General features: G+C 41.3%; 1 protein-coding gene across 2 annotated transcripts in view; it reads right to left on the bottom strand.

Moving 5' to 3' along the window:
• pde9aa (phosphodiesterase 9aa) overlaps positions 1–21,348 on the bottom strand; it is a 101,604-nt gene extending 80,256 nt beyond the window's left edge. The window contains exons 1-2 of one of the 2 annotated variants that reach the window (XM_049594870.1): positions 21,307–21,348; positions 18,847–18,917 (exon numbers count right to left, since the gene is read on the bottom strand). In XM_049594870.1, coding sequence (XP_049450827.1) covers positions 18,847–18,868 — 22 coding nt within the window. In that variant the 5' untranslated portion in view covers positions 18,869–18,917; positions 21,307–21,348. Of the gene's footprint in view, positions 1–18,846; positions 18,918–21,306 lie in introns of those variants that run through there. The other variant, XM_049594872.1, reaches the window with a different exon arrangement.
• Positions 21,349–23,524: the final 2,176 nt, after the last annotated feature.

Below are 23,524 nucleotides of genomic sequence, written 5' to 3'. Positions count from 1 at the left end.
GGCCTTAAATGATTTTATTTGTTTAGCTGGCCTCTAATGGTGACTGAGAGGTTGGAGCAACAGGTCTGTAGTGTGGCCTACCTTGGCCTATAATGGAATTTGTATTTTTCTGGTATTCACTGTTCATTCATTTTGTTGCTCATTAAAGCAGTCAGTCCACAAAACAAGAGGTGGACGTGGCTGCATTTATTCCAGCAGGTGATTCAGTTCATGAATTCCAGCAGACAGTGAGACAGTATTTTAGACAGTTAGTTCTGAGATCTAACTGAGGCTGATGAGCTTCTTGGCTGTGACGTAATGGCAAGCCATATTCAGCCATACTGCCATATAGGTAGGTGTCATTTAAGATGAAAGGCTGGATCCTCAGAAAATGCCAAGGTGGAGATGGTGCACACAATCTCCTATAATGCAGGATGTATTTTTGGTGAGTCCCGTATAGTCAGTGTATAAAGGTTCCCTGATGGTCAGGGTTATGAGGTCTAAACTGTCCTCCAGCCTTTCAGAGCAGAGATGATTACAGTCAGTACCTAATTAAAGCAGAGATTAAACAAAACATCTTGTCATATAATGTGATATGAGAAAAACCTGAGTAGTTGCCTGGTTGGGCATCTTACTCTGCTAACCTCTTGTAACAACACAACAAAATTAGCTGCTCTAAGCCAAATTTTGTACTTTTGTTAAATAATTTTGCTGTTGATCCCTAGCAGCTCACACCTATTTCCAGCTGGGCCTGGACCAGCCCAGAAGCTCAGACCCTTGCTCCTTGCCCTGAACCATCAGAGGTGGGGCAATTGATCACAGACTCTCTAACCTGAACCAGAAAGTTAGAGGTACAAGCACAAGGTTTGCAACTAGCTTTCCAGCAACACGGAACTAAGTGAGTTAGCACCCAGCATCTAACTCTGCAAGGACCCCGAGCGACTGGCTTCCTCAGATCAGAACCTTTGGAACAAGGACACAGCAAAGACTGCAGCTGGAACCACAGCTCTTCCCACCCTTCTTCTGCTGGTTAACAAAGCAGTATATCACAAATCACAATTTGCCTCACAGGGCTTTACAGCATATGACATCCCTCTGTCCTTTGGACCCTCACAGTGGATAAGGAAAAACTCCCCCCCAAAAAAACCTGGCAGTAGCTCAGTCCATAGGGACTTGGGTTGGGAACCGGAGTGTCGCCTGTTCGAGTCCTCGTCCAGACCAAAATATGAAGCGTGGACTGGTGGCTGGAGAGGTGCCAGTTCACCTCCTGGGCACTGCCGAGGTGCCCTTGAGCAAGGCACCGAACCCCCCAACCGCTCAGGGCGCCTCACCAAGGGCAGCCCCCTCACTCTGACATCTCTCCACTTTGTGCAAGTATAGGTCCTGTTTGTGCATGTGTGTGTCTTTCGGACCTGTGTGTAATTGACAAGCAAGAGTGAAAACATTGAATTTCCCCTCAGGGGGATTAATAAAGTAAATAAACTTAAACTTATAAACTTTAACGGGAAAAAAAAAACGGTAGAAACCTAAAAAGCTAAAATATAAAGGTTTCTGGCATTTACCTCATTCCTGTACACTATAATTCTGGTTAAATCAGCTATTTCTGGCATAATTATTCTGTAACTGTATGTCTGGAAGCAGGACAGAGTGATGTTTACTGAGTGCAGATAACTGATGCATATTCTTTAGCGTTATTTTGGTGACAGTTCATACATTCAGTTTAGTGCTATTTCGTGTTATTAACATGTAACTTTGAATGAGAAACTTTCCAACCTTAGAATGTGCCACCTGTAGTGCATAAGAAGGCATTTCTTTCCAGTTAAAATATGTAATATATGCAATGAAGGAGACTGACATTGAATGTTGAAGGCCAGTTTATTAATATTGTTTATTAATATTGTTTCTGTTAGTCTTTGCCTTAATAGATTATATGCAGACCATTATTTACCTTGAATTTGCTGTCTTATTTCCATGGTCAGTTGCAGTATGTAACATTACATACTGCACATTACATTTAAGGTGTAACTTGATTGTTTCTGTGGATCTTGCATGTTGTTTCCTGTAGACCACACACACTCGCCCAGCCTCTTAATAAACTGGTAAAAGGAAGTTCTGCCTCTTCTGTGTCTGATCAACACCCCTTGGCGACGGCTATCACACCTGAACCACTTAGTCTCACCTACAAGTACACCACCAAGTGACTCTTTCTCCCATCCACTCAAGGATCGGTAAAGTAACAACTGGGCATAGCTTCATCACAGCTTTACAGGCTAAGCAAGACTGTGTAACTTGTTGTATGTGATTTAATGCTGTCATTGAGTTATTGCTGTGATTGATTGCAGTTAGGTCATTGATTAGTTGGCTTCATCACAGCTAAGTGTTTAGTTTGCTAATACTGTTCACAAACAGATTCTTGCACACAACTAAACAATCTCTGCACTGTTTGCAACACAAATCACATTCACTTAGACTCATTAACAAATAGGCTTTCAACAGAGCTCCACCCAACCAGGCATCTCAAAGTTCCAGCTTCTTTTCCTTTGTCTTTGTCCTGACCACACAGTCAGACAAACACCTCCCCAGACCTGAAGCCAGCTTTGATTCGGCCATCTTGTAGTTCTTTGTTGTCAGCCATTTTGTTTTGTAGGCCAAATGGCTTTTTGATCACCACACCCGCCTTTCTCTCTCTCTCTCTCTCTCTCTCTCTCTCGCACACACACACACACACACACACACACACACAAAGCTTGTATAGAGTAGAGCAGAGTAGTGCAAAGTAGAGCAGAGCAGAACAGAGTATAGTAGAGTAGAGCAGAGTAGAACAGAGCATAGTATAGTAGAGTGGAGCAGAGTAGAGCAAAGTAAAGCAGAATAGAGTAGAGCAGAGTAGAGCAAAGTACAGTATAGTAGAGCAGAGTCAATGGCGGTTTTAGGCGGGGGCCAGCAGGGGCCAGTGCCCCCGTAACTCCGAGTCCAGCCCACCCTTTGGCCCCCCCGCCGAGGAGTCGGAGGGGGAACGCGGAACTAAATCGTCTCAACAGGTTGCCGGTCGGACCACTTAAAGAGGCGCACCAAGTGAATCATGCAGAATACACCACACAAGAAGGAAAAGGGCCTGAGTTTTCTAGTGTTTTCCCATACATTGACTAATTTGCCCTGCCACATTCTCCAAAAACTGGCCAGATATAAAATGCCTCCGGTAAATGAACGTCACTCGGTAGCGCACCGGCTGGAGCTCCTACTGGGAATTCTTTGGCTCCCCCCTCCCTCCCCCTCACCCTCCCCGGCCTCACCACAGACGTCGCTCTCCTAGCGCTAATGTGAGCCTAAGTTGATAGAGCAGACCGCATTTCTAAGCGGAATATTGAGGAATATTGACATCCACTTCGTGAGCATTCTTGAAAACACCCAGAACACATCAGTAGAGAATTGTGTGGCTGTATTTAAGACAACTCTGAGCCTGCACAGCAACATACAGCACCATTGAGGTAAGCTCTGAAAACTTTTTCCTTTTCATTTGACTCATGCCTGTCACATCATGTTTATGCAGTGATGTGATATACGATCCGGAGTTTTCATGGGTCTTTTATTTTGAAAATCGACTGGATACTCTCGTCTTTTCTGCGCCTGACTTCCTGTTTGACTCATTTGGTCTGTGCAAATTGACGCGCCGTCAGAAATAGACCCGGCGCGTAATTTTAGTGGAGCAGAGCGCCGAGCCGCTTCTAGGCCGCGGCTGGTGGAGCAGCTTCTTGAATGGCTGCTATTAGCTCCAGCACCCACGCCTCGGCCGGATCGCGCGCACCACGGATCCAGTGGGTTGCTATAAATGGGCCTGTCCCAGAGATATTCAACTACCAGGCTTTTGAAATGCTCTGGTTCAGGGTGCTGTACTTGCAAATCGAGAGGGAGGGAGGAAAGTAGTAATTTGTGCCTGTTTGTGTGTAATTTATTTGAATCTCACCTTTTGTTTTCCTTTCGTTTTGCGTATCTGGAACTGTACTTGTGAGTGTGAGAATTTTAAAAGAATGTTTTGTCTGCACATGATTTTAAATTTTAAAATAGCCCTCCAGAGGCAGATCAGTACGTCAGTCATTTTTCTTTTGATTACTGAAATGTTTAACCACTAATACTTAGCCGTATTTTGAATGTAACCCTTCACCATAACATACAACTAGTGTTTTTATCAGTAAAAATGGAACATTTTTCACACATAAAAAGCACAAAGATGTTGAAATCTAGGCATATTCTGCCATCATAACTTTGCTCTCAGAATTCACCAGATTGATGCCTTTAAATCAAATACAAAATTTTCTCCCGGGGGAGCATGCCCCCGGACCCCCTTACACATATATATATCTTATTGTTCAGACTTAGATATTTGACTGTACTTGTATGTGCCCCTGTATCAAAAGGACTGGCCCTAGCTTGGCCCCCCCATTGAAACTGGCCTAGAACCGCCACTGAGCAGAGTATAGTAGGGTAGAGTAGAACAGAGCAGAGTAGAGCAGAATAGAGTAAAGCAGAAACTTTACCATACGTTTCGGTAGTGACTGTTTTGGTAGTGACATTCCTAGCCTAGCTATTTTTCAGGATAACTCAAGAATGCTAGCAGTCACATGGCTAACAAGCACATGTCTGACGAGTTGTTCACGCAGAAAAACATAATATTTTTACATAATTGAAGAGATCGTGTTCGGTAGTGATGGTTTTAAAAGTTACACACTGATTTTCAGACTTTGGAAGACATTTATTTAAAAAATGATGGGAGTCAGCGACTTACCATGCAGCCATGTGGGACGGGGGTGCAGTACTACCCCCCTTCTCAAAAATTCAGGGGTGTGGCTAAAATCCAAACTCAACCAGAGCATTAAAACTCTTGTGTTTCGGTAGTGACATGAAAACATGGGACACTATTTTTTTTAGCATAGTCTCTTAATTTAAAAATTAATCCTACAATACATCTAAATCTTTCAACTTGTGTTTAAACTTAATCACAAAGATGTTTTAAATTACACTTTTGAAAAAAATATGAAAAATGTTTTAAGTGTTATTTACATGAATTGAATTTTAGAGGTCAGGGTTGGGGGCAGCTACTTCCCAATAGAAAGTACCCTATAAATGGTGATTTTGTAAATATTTAGCTTATCACTTTTTCATTTAATGTCCTGGGTATAAATAGGTCATAACATAATCTTTGTAAATATCTATGTCTGAATACTCAATTATATCATTTTTGTTGTTTTTTTGTTAAGGGACAGCACTTTGCACAAAATCAGTAGAATGCCCCATATAGATAGTTAGAATTTGTGTGTTTTGGTTTGTTTTGCTAGTTTGTGAATAAATATAATTCTTTGGAATCATACCTGCTGTCTGTTTAATGTTGCACAAGAGTGAATGAATAGTCAATCCCTGCTGCGTCAAGAACTCCGAAATCCTTCAGGCGTTACTGTTAATTTTGGTTGTTGTCATTAATTTAATTATTAATCAAAACTCCACATTAATAGTTTAGCGTATTAAGGTTATCTTTAACTGGCTATCATTTTTCGATTTCGTAAACGATCAGCCAAAATGCAACTAAAGTTTACCGTTTTCAGTTGAAATCGTTGTTGTATGTCGTTGTCGGTATCGGGATCTAAGTCTTTGGGAATCAAGTCAGCACCCCAACCTCCACCAACAGACAGAGGTAGTAGTGACCTGACTTCCCATGTCTCAAACACAGACGTTGAGGAAACATGTAGTTTATCTTCAGGATATTCTGTTCCATGTATTCCTCAGACACTGATTTTTGACAATTTCCTGACCTGCAGCATATGATTCACACCTCCTTAGGAATGTTAATTTAGTCTCGCCTTCACCAGAGAGGACATCTGACTGCTCTCGCTTTGAAGTGCTTGAGTTTTTAGCTAAAGACATTGAACTGTTTGATCCAAACAACTGTGATCAACATGCTGATGATTATTTGAGAGAGCTTGACAACTGTCTAGTTGACCTGCCCCAGGCAACTGAAAGGGAGAAGATTAAACTTTTGTGGAAAACCATCTCCAAAGCAGTCCACAAGTTTATTCAGTGCCAGCGTCCCAGTGTTAGAAATAGTTACACCAAGCTCTGTCAAGCACTGAAAGAAGAATTTTCTTCTACTGCTGATGAGATTGATGCTATGGTTGCAGCTCTCCAAACATGCATGTCTTGAGGATCCTAGAGATTATTACAAACGTTTGAGACACGTATACTTTCAGGGGCAGAATGTACCAGGCTTAGAAGAGAACCCAAGCTTCAAGTCTTTGTTCTTGCGTAACCTGCATACTCAAGTTGTACTCATGACGTGTAAAGGTATCCCATCCATGCATGAGCTCAGGAAGTTGACACAGGTAGCTTGGGAAACTACTGTCCCTTTCAAAGCCACAGGGATACCAACTGAACCTGCCAGTTCAAATCCTGCAGTGTCATGTAGTGTATTATTTGGAACAGATGACCAGTAAGGGGCCCAGGGTCAAAAGCATGTATGGTCAGGGTCAAGAAGATATTTATGGCCCAGGGTCAAGGTTTGGTGAAGTCCAACTAGGGTGACTCTCTGTTGTCTGTTTGACTTTGTCTCACATTTCACAGAAACAACCGAGTTTATATAAAGCAGGGTATTTGGAGCTGTTTTTCAGAGCAGTTCACATTGGCCTCGAACCTCTCCAAGCATTCAAGATGTTTGATAGATGCTGTATTTCTTGTAATAAACCTTTTCTTTATGCAAGCAAGACGGTGTCATCGGAGTCTCCTTCATCACCTTCACATCATCGCTGTTTAATAAACAACAGTCACACAGATCTTCTGCCCCAAAACACCACCCTCACAACAGCTCAAAGGGGTGTGTGAAAAGACAGCAGGGAGACAAGAAGTGTAGCCGCTGTGTCCCCCAGCTACCTCGAGATGGCAATTCACAGAACAGAAGCTGTAGAAGTAAAGGTCATACTCAGAGATTCTGGCCCAGAACTGTGACCTGACAATTGACCAGTCAGATGATTAGCACAGCATCTCTGACATTTCTGACCACAGTTCAGAAGATAGTCAAAATCTTTCAGACAGTGACAACGCCTCTGAATGACACTCTGCCTCTAGCTACCATTAGCGTTACAGCCGTGAGCCACCAGCTAAGCTTGTATATAGTTAGTTAGATGCCTGTGGATATTCTCATTTATCCAGGTCATAGTTATCTCAAGGCAATTGAATCGAACGCAACTGGACTTAGTTTTGTCTTAGAAGACGTTTCACCTCTTATCCAAGAGGCTTCATCAGTTCATGCTTGTCAGACTAGGCTGGAACAAGTCTGACAAACTGGTTTGGAAACAACCCAGGTATTCAACCTCTGGGGAGGTCTTCACAAGGCCAATGATGTCACTGGTTTGTTAGTGCTCCAATGGTGTGTCAACAATGGTCACTGAAACTCCTGCTGCAATGGTGCTCGTTGGAGTCGTTGGAGTCACATGAGGCCATTTGTGACCACTGTTCACGGTTAAGCTGTTAAATCTTCTGGGCAAGGATGAAAGGACAGCATTATAGGTGGGGGATAGGTGGTGTCGCAGACCTAGCCTAGTCTGACAAGCATGAACTGTTGAAGCCTCTTGGATAAGAGGTGAAACATCTTCTAAGACAAAACTAAGTCCAGTTGTGTTTGATTCAATTGCCTTGAGAATAGTTATAGTTAGAATTTGTGTGTTTTGGTTTACTTTGCTAGTTTGTGAATAAATATAATTCTTTGGAATCATACCTGTTGTCTGTTTAATGTTGCACAAGAGTGAATGAATAGTCAACCTCTGTTGCGTCAAGAACTCTGAAATCCTTCAGGTGTTACTGTTAATTTTGGTTATTGTCATTAATTTAATTATTAATCAAAACTCCAAATTAATAGTTTAACGTATTTTATGAGACTGATATCTTTAACTGGCTATCATTTTTCCCTTTACAGGAATGGTGCCCCACGAGGTGATTTAATGTTAATTAAGTCATATTATTTAACATAATTATTCATTCATTCATTCATCTTCTAACCGCTTCATCCTCTTGAGGGTCGCGGGGGGGCTGGAGCCTATCCCCGCTGACATCGGGCGAGAGGCAGGGTACACCCTGGACAGGTCGCAGGGCTGACACATAGAGACAAACAACCATTCACGCTCACATTCACACCTACGGACAATTTAGAGTTATCAATTAACCTAGTCCCCAATCTACATGTCTTTGGACTGTGGGAGGAAGCCGGAGTGCCCAGAGAGAACCCACGCTGACACAGGGAGAACATGCAAACTCCGCACAGAAGGGCTCCCACGCCCGGGATCGAACCGGCAACCCTCTTGCTGTGAGGCGAGTTTTGATGGGGGCCCTATAACGCCTCCCTGACGGGAGCAGATCATACTCTGCATACAGGATGTGGGAGGGGTCAGCAGTAACCCTCTTTGCTTGTCTAATTACACTATCCTCAAAAATCTTTTGGATGGCAGGGTATTCTCTCACTCCCATCACTTTCACTGCTGTGCGAACCAGCCTGTTTAGTTCTGCTTTCAGCGAGACATTAAAGTTTCCAAGCCAAGCTGTAATTCCATATCGCAATATGCTCTCTATCACAGTTGTATAGAATAGCATCAAGATCTTCTGTCCTACTCTGAACACCCTGAACAGCCTTCTGAAGAAATGGAATTGTTGCTGGATCCTGCTACACACAGAGTTCACATGGACATTCCAAGACAGGTTACAATCAGTATGTACACCCAAGTATTTGTACGAGTTAACTTGTCGGTGAAGATTCTCAGTCATCCAGGTCATGGTAATCGTAAGTGCTATATTGTAGGTAACTGGACTTGCTTGCCTTGTATGAGTTAACCTGAGCGATACATACGTTATGAATCATTAATGGGGAGCTATCATCCAAAGGACCTGGGTCGAAAATCATTTCTTCTGTTGTTTGCACTGACAGTGAGATGAAAACCATCCCAAAACCAACCCAAGATGTCAGTGTCTGTATCTATCAAACCCAGTATAGCAGTATCATCTGAGAACTTAACTATATAGTCGCTAGTTTGAGTACCTGTGTAATCGTTTGTATATCATGTAAATAAAAGGGGCGAGCTAACACACCCTTGGGGCACCCCCTGTGTTTATTACTTTTACCTCAGACAGTGTCTAGTTCCGCTGGGACCTGTCGGTCAAAAATGAGCGATACCACCTGATGGTATGTGGGTTGACAGACATCTCCCTGAGTTTTTTTTAGAAGGATGTGTGGCTGCAGGGCAATAAAAGCAGAGCTGAAGTCTACCAGTAATAATCTAGCATAGGCCTTGGGATTTTCAAGATGTTGCAGAATAAGATGCTATATGGTTAGAATTGCATCATTAGTGCTACGGTTGCTTTTGTAAGCAAACTGATGGGCATCTAACTGGCCATGTATATCTTCCCTCAGCTTCCCCACCATCAACTTCTCTAGATATTTCATAACATTGGAAGTCAGGGCCACTGGTCTGTAATCATTATTTTCTTGGTGGGCAGGTTTTTTAGGCACAGGAATTATGACTGCCTCTTTCCAGAGGGGTGGGACTACACTTTGTCATGTATTTCTATGGTACTCCCTCACATTCGTGGGAAAAATCATGTGAATCATAACTTAAGTAAAAAGTATTCAAATCATTGCCATTTTTCTTTCATCATTAGTATACAACGGGTTCCTTTTCTGAGTCATATTTGTAATAAATTTCATAGTGGCCAACATTTTCTTTGTGTTATTAGCCCTAAAGTCATTCTCTGTGGATTCCTTGTATCTATTTTTAGCCACATTGAGTTTTTGCTTCAGCTCCATCTGCACTGATTGTAATTCTTATTACTACTGATTGTAGTTTTAGGAAAAAGATGATGGTTTGGGTTAAAATGAAAACATTTTTGACAGAAAGGTTAACTTACTCCAAGTGCTGTTTTATGTATGTTAGTGGAGCCAATTTAAAGAAAACTAATTTTATTTTGACTAATTTTAATTAATTAATTTAATTATTAAACAACTTACATTACATTATTTCTGTGTTGATTTTTTCTATTATGACCAAAAGCAAAAAGAAAGGGATGGGAGCCTCTGCTGGTACAGACTGTGTTAAATGGTTACATGATATCATTGCATATCGATCACAGGCCCCTGAATCTCATCAAATCAAAATTGTATCATGGCAGACTTTGTGATATCAGTAAATATCACGCAATTGTGCAAAGAACTGGTATAATATTGTATCTTGATGAAACTAATGATTACATTAGTACATACTAATGATTATTATTGCTCTCCTACTGGAGCACTAGTTTGACAGGCTGGATGCCCAGTGGCCTATCAGTTCCCTAGCAGATGTATGATGCATGTATGTATGAAACCATACTGAGTGTCCCATTAAAATAAGTTGAGAGACTGAAAGAAAGCAGGAGGAGGTTGGGGAACATCTGAGAACTGGAGAAAGGCCAAGTTGGTGATGGAGGTGGATACTGAGTGAGGGAAACAGAGCCTGCAGTTGTATGCTGTGTAATCAGCAAAGCCCACTCACTGTGCCTGCAGCAGCCTGACGTCCACCGGCATGAATATAAACGGCTGTCTGTCATCTGACTGTATGTGTGCCAATCACCTCAGTAGACTGCAGCTACTATCACAACTCTTTGGACTCTCACATATCTTTATCTGACTCCTCTCTCTGCCTCCTTCATTAATCCACTTCTTCTTGCTGAAACAGGAAAGGTCGCCACCGACTACACTCCAGCTCCCATTAGAATAGGTGGCCATGGCGACCAATGTCATGAGAGGCTGGAGATCTGTGTGGGCGCCACACAGTTGCCATAGCAACCAGGTATCCAGGCAATTGTCATGCTTGTGTGAAGTGGCTATGCATCAGATCTGCAACTACTACTACAATACAACCAGTCAGGAAGAGGGGATACTGACAGAAATCATTTTCAAGACTGGACATCGTTTGTCCACAAGTTCATGAAATACAGTTTATGCTGTTGGCTGGAAGTCTGTCCTGCAGGGCTGTTCGCAAGTCCGAACTTTAGAAGATCCTAATTTAAATCAAAAGTGAGAATTTGAACCCCTGGAAGAAGAATTTGGTTTGAATTTAATTAGCTGGAAATACATCTTCTAATATAATAATATATTTGCTATTTTTTAATGTTCTAGTATGCTGTAGTTAAGGTTTAGATTGTGTGATGACTGACAATTTAGTCCTTTTCCCCCTACAGACAAATGTTGCATTCTTTAAAAGATGTAGAAAAGTCAGACAAATATCCACCAATTTGACAACACATACTCAACATAACACAACACACTGCAAACACATAAAACACAAGCAAATACAGAAGCCCAGCAACAACATACGTTTCTGTTTTTACAAGATATTCTAGCAGCTACTAATAATATCTTAACAATTATTGGATGGATTGCCATGAAATGTGGTTCAGACATTCATGTTCCCCTCAGGCTGAATTGTATGAAGTTTGACTTTTCAACTGAAACTATCACAGCTCAACAATTCAATTCAATCACCACTTTAGTTTATGCCTAAATACCAGCAAAACTGATGACAGTCCTGTCAGCCTCAGCTTTCCTTTATGCTAATAAGCAGATGTTAGTGGTAAAAAGGGAAAACCCGCTTATCATTAGCATGTTAGCATTGTTACTAAGTCTCAGAGCCCTGCTTGAATTGCTTTAAACTGATTTAAGAATGCCAAGGGCCAAGGCAGTAGAATGTTAAAAGTTAAACAAGCATTATTAGTTTATTGCTGATAAGTGGTCAACTTCAGCAAATCACTCATCTGGCTGTGGTCATGAGTTTTTAGTCCGCTAAAAACTTCCATTGTGTGTTACTCAGTTACTGTTGCTGTGTGTTTTTGAAGTTTGCTTGGGTTTTCTGTATTCTAGTCAAGTGGCAACCTCCAGGCTGAAAAATGAAGCCATCACGAGGTGCCAAAAACTGCAGTCCTGCCCACTTAAAGTGAGTGCAGACTTATACAGAGAGGGAAACAGAATGTTGAGCTCACGTCATCAGGGTGGTCTGACCAGGCTACCAAACTCTGGCTCCAATGCAAAATTTGAACATCACTAATGTCATGTCCTTTCCTTCTTTTATTATTTCCTTGACCATGTAATACCCTCAAAAAATCCACAATGGAACAAAAATAGTAGTGTCCATGGTATGTGCACTACTTTCTGCCATCAATCCCACAATGCAATGTGCCGCATTTTATGTATGCTAAAATGTGAACTTAGATAAAAAAAAATATGTCTACAAAGTTATTCTGCCCAGTGGCACAAAAGAGCAAAAGCATCAGAGGAATGATAATTTAACGCTAAAGGTGGACATGAAACCATTTGGCAGGTTTCCAGTTGAGCAGTGGTGGAGCAGCTCTGCAGTGCAAACATGGATCACTTACATATATCTGAGACTGGCTGCTGATTTCTGTCTGATTTTGTTGATTGTAAAAACACTGGCTTGATGTACAACTAACATATTCAATTTGACCTCTATCTTTAATCACAGCCTTACAAAGAAGGATGTAATAATTGCAAAACGATCACTGATAAAATGTTCCTTTGGGTAATTACTATGGCAGTTGGCCTGCTGAGAACACTGAGACCTATATTATAAAAAACACAATGGCAAGACTGGGCAGCGGGCTTGGCAATCACAACACCTTTATTGATCATATTTTATTGCTGGCTTTTATCTTAAGAGAACTGACAAATCACTGAGTGTGAAGATGCCATCAGGCACGCAGGTAAAAACTATGTATACTGCAGCAGCATAGAGAGAACAAACTTCCTCCTCACAGTTAATAAAACTGATAATGGTCAGCTGAGGACGAAAGGGCACCAGAGCATGACCCAAATGTGGATGTTGTGTAAGTGTGAAGACGACACATTCCTTTCCACTCTAAATGGGTTAAAATGTGATCAATGTTCAGTAGACGCTAATAACAGTATGGAGGTGGGTTAGCAGACCACATTACCTGTGCAGCTCCACCTTATCTTATCATAGCCTCATAAACTGTGGAGGAACAGAAGTTCAGACATGCACTGGAGGCATGCAGTTACGGTATCTCTAATGTAGCCTCCACTAATCAGAGTAAGCACTACTGTACACTGCTTAATAATACCCCTTTCTCTGTAGTTCTAAAGAGCTCATTCAAAGCTGAATCAAGTGAACACAATGAAATCAAAATGCAGAAATGAACACAAATGAAATGCTGTAGTCTAGTAGGAAGAGGGGGGTCCCCATGGTCACGGTGGATTTCTAAATGAAACCTATATTTTTGGAATCGTGAAGGTCTGTAGATAATGAATTGACACAGCAGTCTTCTGAATCTACTCAGACAGAAGTTAACAGGCCTATAATATGATCTCTTTATCTTTCCTTTCTCCCTTCTCTCTTCTTCTTCAATCTTTTGCCTGTTTGTAGCCACACTAGCAGCTTGGATCAATTAACTACAGTGTTGGCCAGATCAGGCTGAAATATGTCAACCACTTTGGACAGATTGCCATTGGGTCTTGTCAATCAGTCAATCAATCAACTTTATTTATAAAGCCCAATATCACAAATCTCAATTTGCCTCACAGGGCTTTACAGCATATGACATCCGTCTGTCCTTATGACCCTCACAGCGGATAAGGAAAAACTCCCCAAAAAACCCCCTTTAACAGGGAAAAAAAACAGTAGAAACCTCATGAAGAGCAACTGAGGAGGGATCCCTCTTCCAGGACGGACAGACGTGCAATAGATGTCGTACAGAACAGATCAGCATAATAAATTAACAGTAATCCACATGACACAATGAGACAGAGAGAGAGAGAGAGAGAGAGAGAGAGAGAGAGAGAGAGAGAGAGAGAGAGATGCAGGACAGACAGTAATGATAATAGCTTACAACAACATTAATGAAAGTAATAATATTATAATTATTAGGGCTGTACCCAAATATTCGGATATTTGAATATTCGTTTCTATGGGTTGGTATTCGTTTTGAAAATTTGGTATTCGATATACTTTTTCTTTTTTTTTCTTTCTTTCTTTTTTTTAATTTATTTTTTTACATATTTTTTTGGTGCTAAATGTAGTCTTTTTGTTGTTGATAAATGTAGGTCATCAATAAAAAACAAAACTTTTAAATTGCATTGTTAAAAATATAGTATATCTTAACAACTGAGCTTGTGCGCATGGCACGCTTGAGCGCATCCGTCTGAGGCTGTGTGGCTAACTTGTAGCTGTTTTTCCATTATCTTTTGAATTTAATATGAATTATGGAACCGTTTTTGTCAACATTTGTTTCCCCCGTTTTGTACAATAAATTATTGTTTAAAGTTTCAACAAGTTTCTTTTGGAGTGCGTGACACAAGTGTGTTTTGAAAACGGCCGCGGACTGTCACCCCTTTAACGGGGAAAAAAATGGTAGAAACCTCAGGAAGAGCAACTGAGGAGGGATCCCTCTTCCAGGACGGACGGACGTGCAATAGATGTCATACAGAACAGATCAGCATAATAAATTAACAGTAATCCGCATAACACAATGAGAGAGAGAGAGAGAGAGAGAGAGAGAGAGAGAGATATGCAGGTAATGACAGTAACTTACAACAACATTATTGAAAGTAATAATATTATAGTTATAGTTCTGGCTACTGTGGTACAATATGTTGAAAGTATGTATTAATATCTGGCAGTATACATGTGTATAATAACAGTAGAAGTATGACTAATGACTAATGATGGCAGCATTAATGACCTCCTAACAACTTTTGTGATCCCTTGACTTTGGTTTATGCCAAATTACCTTTTTGTATACGGCTGCAATTGAGTGGAATAAACTTCCACTATCTCTGAAACTGATTGAAGCACAGAGAATTTTTAGCAAGCTTTGAAGAAATGTGAGCAAATAGTATCTCATAATAAGAACCTTGCAAAAACTTTGTGAACTCAAAAACCTATTTTGCAAACATTCTTTTTTACAAAAGGGATCTCCAAACACACAAACAAATTCCACAAATACAAAAATATCTGAATACAGGCATTTGTGAATATTTTCCTAACATTTACAGTATTTGAAACGACATTTGTGAATCTGTTTTTTATTTGTAAATCTCAATTTAAGTTTCAAGTATTTTATGCACACTGAATCTTTTTTTTCTGGGGGGGGGGGGGGGGATTGTTTGTGTATTTGCAGGTCTGTTTTATCTGTTTGCATTTGTGAAGGTTGTTTTATATTTACAGATTACACATTAACACACAGATTTTAAATCTTCTCTTACAAATAATTTTGAGACAATTTGTTTTGGAGTTCCGAAAGGATCTGTGCTCGGACCAATCCTATTTACTCTATACATGCTTCCTTTAGGTAACATCATTAGAAATCACTCTGTAAATTTCCATTGTTATGCGGATGATACACAGTTGTATTTATCGATGAAGCCAGAAGAAAGTAATCAATTAACTAAACTTCATAATTGTCTTAAAGACATAAAAACCTGGATGAGCACCAATTTCCTTATGTTAAATTCAAACAAAACTATTTTGTTATTCGTTATTGTTCTTGGCCCCAAACAACTCAGAGACTCTTTATCTGATGACATAGTTTCTCTAGATGGCATTGCTCTGGCTTCTAGCGCTACCGTAAGAAACCTCGGAGTAATATTTGATCAAGATTTGTCTTTTAATTCTCATTTAAAACAGACCTCATGGACTGCATTTTTTCATCTGCGTAATTCCTATCCTATTCTGACCCAAAAAGATGCAGAAAAATTGGTCCACGGTTTTGTTACCTCAAGGCTGGATTACTGTAACTCTCTATTATCAGGTAGCTCTAGTAAGTCCTTAAAAACTCTCCAGCTAATTCCGAATGCAGCAGCACGTGTACTAACAGGAACTAAGAAACGAGATCATATTTCTCCTGTTTTAGCTTCTCTGCACTGGCTCCCTGTAAAATCCAGAAGTGAATTTAAAATCCTACTGTTAACTTATAAAGCTCTAAATGGTCAAGCTCCATCATATCTTAGAGAGCTCATAGTGTCATATTATCCCACCAGAACACTGCGCTCTGAGAATGCAGGGTTACTCGTGGTCCCTAAAGTCTCCAAAAGTAGATCAGGAGCCAGAGCCTTCAGCTATCAGGTTCCTCTCCTGTGGAATCATCTTCCTGTTGCGGTCCGGGAGGCAGACACCGTCTTCACATTTAAGACTAGACTTAAGACTTTCCTCTTTGATAAAGCTTATAGTTAGGGCTGGCTCAGGCTTGCCATGTACCAGCCCCTAGTTAGGCTGACTTACGCCTAGTCTGCCGGGGGACCCCCTATAATACACCGGGCACCTTCTCTCCTTCTCTCCTCTCTCTCTCTCTCTCTCGTGTCCTGTTACTGCATCTTGCTAACTCGGCCATACTGCATGTCACTAACTCGGCTTCTTCTACGGAGCCTTTATGCTCCACTGTCTCTCAGGTTAACTTATATTGCAGCGGTGCCTGGATAGTGTGACGTGTGTGGTTGTGCTGCTGCCGTGGTCCTACCAGATGCCTCCTGCTGCTGCTGTTATCATTAGTCATACTTCTACTGTTATTATACACATATGATTATTGTCACATATGTATACTATCAGATATTAATATATACTTTCAACATATTGTACCACAACAACTAGAATTATAATATTATTACTTTCATTAATGTTGTTGTAAGCTACTGTCATTACCGTCTGTCCTGCATCTCTCTCTGTCTCTGTCTCTGTCTCTGTCTCTCTCTCTGTCTCTCTTTCTGTCTCATTGTGACATACGGATTACTGTTAATTTATCATGTTGATCTGTTCTGTACGACATCTATTGCACATCTGTCCGTCCTGGAAGAGGGATCCCTCCTCAGTTGCTCTTACTGAGGTTTCTACCGTTTTTTTCCCATGTTAAAGGGTTTTTTTGGGGGAGTTTTTCCTTATCCGCTGTGAGGATCCTAAGGACAGAGGGATGTCATATGCTGTAAAGCTCTGTGATTTGTGATATTGGGCTTTATAAATAAAATTGATTGATTGAGTGATTGATTGACAAATCCATCTCCATACAATGGTAAAATAGTTGCTAGCATGGCCGTAGACTTCTGGGTTCACACATAACAGCAATGTCATTCAATGAAGTGATAAAATGCTTTTCAGAACAGCTGACGTGAATCAGTGCTGTAAAAAGGTAGAAGATGGTGTATCCCATCAAGTTGACCTGCCTGGCACATATGCCCAATGAAGGTTCTTAGTTCTGGGATTACCTCAGCAATATGCTGCCCACTGAATATGTGCAGTAGTGTTTCTCTCACTGGTCCTGCACATCAGTTCCCACTCAGGCAATAGACTTTACATTACAGATGTTCACAAATACAAAACCTTCATAGATCAAAGGTTAAGAATAGAAATAGTCATCAGTGACCCTGTGTGCAGGTTGAGGTGTCCTGTCAGTGGTGTGGGAAAAATGCTTTTCGGGGAGCAGGGGATCTTTTTGCTGCAGTACCACAAGTGGTATCGTAATTAGTGACTGATTCTCCAAATACAGTTGCTTGACCCTCCAAAGCGGTGCATCCTTTCAAGATAGCGCCCCCACTAAAAATCTACTGTTATTAGCATAAACCAGTGACATTTCCAATTGCATAAATTAGCCTAGTGTCTCACAGACTTTTCCTTAACTTACATGAAGCCAGGATAAATCACACACAGATCTTACAATGCCGTCGTATAGAGGGTTTATTGTTTTTACAATTTATTGTTTCTTATCTGTGAATCAAAAGTAAATAAATGCTTTGTTTTTACCAAGAGAAATGGTTGTCAGTTTACAACTAGAATTACCACCCCATGGTTGTATGCCTCCACATACCAGTCAAGTTTCCCTTACAGTTTACATCCACATCTGTGAAAACATGAATGCTTCACATCCTTTTGTTATTTATGTGACAACGCCTGAACGCAACACAGGCTCCACTCCATAGACTTTGTGTACAGTGCCTATTTTCAGCGCATTTTATGCTGTTACATTCAAAGCAATATCAGCCTAATAATTCCAGAATGATTAATTCTCACCAAGTAGAGCTACTGAAGTCATCTGGTGGAAAATAATGCATCCTTAAAAAAAATTTAAATCACAATATAGCACGAACATGCTGAAGCATTTGTCATCGTGTAACGTTATTTGACATAGGTGAAAACAAATGCTGTACAAATATTCATTCATTTGTTCCATTTTAGATGATAGCGGTGGACCAATTTCATATTTGTTTACTTACACAAGCACTTATCTCTTGTTTAGAATAGAAACTCAATAAAATTTGTGTTGTTGACACCGAAAACCTGTAAGGTTTCTACACAGAAAATTCACAGGAGGAATTGATAAAGAATCGGATCGATAAGCAGAATCGATAATGTCATATCAGTAAAATCCTATCAATTCCCATCCCTACCAGTGTATGTGCCAAATTTGACAAAATTCCCTCAAGGCATTCTTGAGATATCGCATTCACAAGTATAAGACAGACAAGGTCACACTAACCTTGACCTCTGACCTACGACCACCAAAATCTGCTCAGTTTGTCGTCGAGTCAGTTAATTCTTCAGTCCAAGTGAGTGTATGTGCAAGATTTGAAGAAATTCACTCAAGGTGTTCTTGAGATATTGTGTTTACGAGAATGCTACATACAGATGAATGGACAACCTGAAAGCAATGCCTTTGGCACAGAGGCATAAAAATTCCTGTACTAATACTGTATTCCTTTTTCTGGCAAAGGTGTTTCTTTGTGAGTATTACAGTTAATGACAGAGGTGTGTAAATATGTTGGTGGGGTGGTGGGAACAGACTTACGCTCTACTCTCTTCTCCAACATGGCAAGGCGGTTGGTGACCTCAGTCTTAAGCTCATTGATCTTGAACACCCTGTGAAGAGATCCCACATGTTGGACAATGATGAAATGAAGAAATGATTTAAAAATAGTTGAAATCTGCATCTGACACTCTGTTTCTACAGCAAAAAAATTTCTCTTAACTTTTCTGCTCAAACTTGTATATTAAGTGTATCTGCAAAAACAAAACTTAACGTAATATGCAACAGAACTGCAGTGGTTCTTAGATAAATTCATTATAGTCTATCAGCATAAAATCAACAGCTTCCATAATCAGCTCATTGTTTTAGGTTATTTATGAAATTATATGAAAATCATTTTCCAGGATTTATAATCTGCATCTCAAAACTGAATTCATTTTTTAAATTGTTATTCAAATAAAATAATAAATTGAAATTACAAATAATCCTGGACGCGGAACCGTGGACCAGCTCTTTACCCTCGCCAGGGTGCTGGAGGGGACATGGGAGTTCGCCCAACCAGTCCACATGTGTTTTGTGGATTTGGAGAAGGCTTACGACCGTGTCCCCAGGGGCATCCTGTGGGGGTGCTCCGGGAGTATGGGGTTGGTGGCCCGTTGCTAAGGGCCATCCAGTCCCTGTACCAAAGAAGTGTGAGTCTGGTTCGCGTGGCCGGCAGTAAGTCGTACCTGTTCCCGGTGAGGGTTGGACTCCGCCAGGGCTGCCCTTTGTCACCGGTTCTGTTCATAACCTTCATGGACAGAATTTCTAGGCGCAGCCGAGTGGTGGAGGGTGTCGGGTTCGGTGACGGGAGGATCTCGTCCCTGCTTTTTGCGGATGACGTGGTCCTCCTAGCTCCATCGAACAGTGACCTCCAGCTCTTGCTGGGACGGTTCACAGCTGAGTGTGAAGTGGCTGGGATGAGAATCAGCACCTACAAGTCTGAGGCCATGGTCCTCAGCCGGAAAAGGGTGGATTGCCCACTCCAGGTCGGGGGAGAGGTCCTTCCTCAGGTGGAGGAGTTTAAGTATCTCGGGATCTTGTTCAAGACTGAGGGTAGGATGGAGCGGGAGATTGACAGGCGGATTGGGGCGGCGTCAGCAGTGATGCAGGTGCTTAACTGGTCCGTTGTGGTGAAAAGGGAGCATAGCAGGAAAGCGAAGCTCTCGATTTACCGGTCGATCTACGTTCCAACCCTCACCTATGGTCACGAGCTCTGGGTAGTAACTGAAAGAACGAGATCGCAAGTACAAGCGGCCGAAATGAGTTTCCTCCGCAGGGTGGCTGGGCTCAGCCTTAGGGATAGGGTGAGGAGCTCAGACATCCGGGAGGGACTCAGAGTAGAGCCGCTGCTCCTCCACATCGAGAGGAGCCAGTTGAGGTGGTTCGGGCATCTGGTAAGGATGTCTTCCGGACGCCTCCCTTGGGAGGTGTTTCGGGCATGTCCAACCGGGAGGAGACCTCGGGGCTGCCCCAGGACACGCTGGGGGAATTATATCACCCAGCTGGCCTGGGAACGCCTCGGGGTTCCCACGGAAGAGCTGACAGAAGTGGCTGGGGAGAGGACTGTCTGGACTTCTTTGCTGAGGCTGCTGCCCCGGATAAGCGGAGGACGACGAGTATGAGTACGAGTACGAGTACGAGTACGAGGAAATAATTACTACACCCCTACAATTGATTCTCATTAGTTTATGTAATTACTCTAACAGTGCCACCACTGTTGCTGTAACTACCGAGAAATTATCAGACCTTATCATTATCAGACCATATTACACAACTTCATATCATATCTGCCTATTCATTCTGCATTGTTTCCTTTGCACCAGTGTCCTTTCCTGTGCATGTCTGCTCCTACTGTATGTATCACTGAATTTGAGACTATAAGCAACAGTGTCACCCAACAAAACTCCATATACATGATGTGTGATTGGAGTGAATAAAAAACATGATACGAGAACTGAAGAGAAGGAGCAGTGAAATAATATTTGGAGTCAGTGGGGAAGATTAGTAAAAAGTGCAAAGACAAAGCTGAGAGGCAGATATAAATGAACTGATTAAGAGAGAGAGCAGCATCACAACACCCAGTAATGTTCATATGTTGTAGCTGCAGGATGAAAACCTTGTTACTCTTACAATGAAGGATTGCTGCTGCATAATTCGAGGCAGAGCTCCCGCCTCTTCACTTGCATGAAAGATACATCATCACTAAGTTACAAAACAAGGTTTTTTTTGTTAGGTCTTCTCCCAACGCCAAAAATTAACAGTACATGAAAAAACTCACAAGAATTAGCAACCTGGAAGATATGCAAAGACAGTAATGGAAGCTAAAATAATTATTTTCATTAATGAATATACAAAACTGAGAAAATATCCACATGTAACAGCTCCACAGTAATTAGTGCAGTAAAACAAGTTAACAGTGAAGATTTGCTGCTGTAAGAACACACTGAGCCAGCTGCTTACCTTGAAAACTGCTCTGCTACTTGCGTCAGTACATTCTGAAAGAGTTCCTCTTTATCTGAGGGGAGAGGAAGCGTGGAGCTGTGTTACATATACACACACCCACACACACACTGTCAACAGACTGTATGACTGTTGGGTCACACAAACACAAGTGCGTGCACACACACACATACACAGAGGAGTCCAGGGTAAACATCTTGAATCCACTGAGGCAGAATATTTCATTATAAACACAATAGCACCCAGGCATACTGTGCACCACTAGTCCTATTAAACACACTCACTCACACTCAGTTTGTCCATCACACACACACACACACACACACATAAATACATGCAGAGTTCAGTGTTTCCCCTACCATTATATTAGGGGGGGCGCATTTTCCTGACTGACCCGAGCTTGACGTAGTTTGTTACCTGATATAGTTAAGTTTAAGTTTATTTACTTTATTAATCCCCCTGAGGGGAAATTCCTTCCTGAGGGGAAGTTATTGTTATGGACAGTGTGTAAATGACCATCTAAAGACTGTTGTTACACACAGTCAAACAGTCTTACACAGCAGCGTAGCATGGCACTGTACACACACTCAGTTGGAGTGGAGCCTGTGTTGCATTCAGGTGTTGTCACGTTACCCCCCCTCCCCAAAAGCTGTAAACCAAGGGGAAACACTGGAGTTTATGGAAGTCAATCAGAAAGCGTCAAATGGCCAAAGCAACAGATGGCCAAGGCAAAAGCGTGAGGACAGAAAAGATAATTAAAATGTGTTCCCTTTCCTCTGGTCTCACTTTCACACTGACCAGCAGATTGTCTGTAGTGGAACCAGCTGACAGCTTGATTTGATATTTGATACTTGATTTTGATATTAACAAGCCACTCCTGATTCCTCTCCCCACACAATGAGAACAGGCTGGACTCACAAACAAAGCACTGCCACTGGCTAAAAGCTCCACTGTTGTGGGCAAAGTTCAACACCACACGCCAATAAACTCACGGCTAAGAGAAACTGTAAAAAAAAAATATTGGTTGGTAGTAGTTTGTACATTGTGTCCCTTACATTCCATGTTTCACGTGAGGGTCACAGGTCAGTCCAGACTGTTGTTAAAAAATTCCTCTCTGTGATTAATTAAGCTGGTTCAGCTGGAGTGACTAAGTGGACTGGATCGTCACTCTCAGACAATAACATGCTGAATTATATCAGTTAACAAGCACATCTGAAATCCAAAAGTTAATAGATTACTGGTTAAAAATAGAGGATTTGTCGGCAATTGATCCAAATCCCCTTACAGCATTTTTTGGTATTCAGTGTGAAGACAGTCATCTTCCTAAGGTACAGGCAAATTGCATTGCTTATGTCACCCTTTTAGCCAGAAGACTTATATTACTTCATTGGAAACAGGGTCAGAGATACTATTATATTTTAATAGTGTATGGCAAGCTTTTATTATTATCAGCTGTGAGGTTGTTGTACTGTTGGTTCTCAACATCTGGTGCAGAACACATGAATGGTGAACACACGGATGGAGCCTGCTGACTGAACATCAGAATATGCCCAATTATCCAAATGTGCCCAGCCTTCCAAATCCCTTCCCAGCCACCAATTGCTTTGGTAAATGGTAAATGGACCTGTATTTGTATGGCGCCTTTCTAGTCATCCTCAAAGCCACCTGTTACTCAGTTTTTTTAACACACTCACACACCAATGGAACAGCCATCAGGAGCAATTTGGGGTTCAGTATCTTGCTTCCAATTGGTGGATGACCCACTCTACCTCTGAGCCACAGCCCCTTCAATCTGCTGAACTTCATTCAGCAAAGCACCTTATTTAGAGAAAAGGAATAGAAATATGATCAGCATCCTGAAAAACGTGACAACACATTTTCTCTTATTTTTGCTCATATTCACAATTTGTTCTTATTTTGTTAGCATCCACTGATTTCTGGGATTCACCTCTTTTATTATTTTTGCTCTTTTCATATTTAAATGTCCAGTGTGTAGGATTTAGTAGGATATACTGGCAGAAATGGTATATAACATAATAAGTATGTTTTCTTAGTGTATAAACACCTTTAAAAAAACCAAACAAAAACTGATGTCTTTTTGTTATCTTAGGCTGAGCCGATTATATCTACATAAGGAGCAGGCCCTCATCCACCAAGATGGTCATGTTGCACCGCCATGTTTTTTCAGTAGCTCAGAATGGACAAACAAAACACTGTC

Source organism: Epinephelus fuscoguttatus, linkage group LG13 (assembly GCF_011397635.1).
Source record: "Epinephelus fuscoguttatus linkage group LG13, E.fuscoguttatus.final_Chr_v1".
Taxonomy (NCBI): Eukaryota; Metazoa; Chordata; class Actinopteri; order Perciformes; family Serranidae; genus Epinephelus; species Epinephelus fuscoguttatus.
Note: the sequence above shows the minus strand (reverse complement) of the source record. Positions and strands in the feature narration are given on the sequence as shown.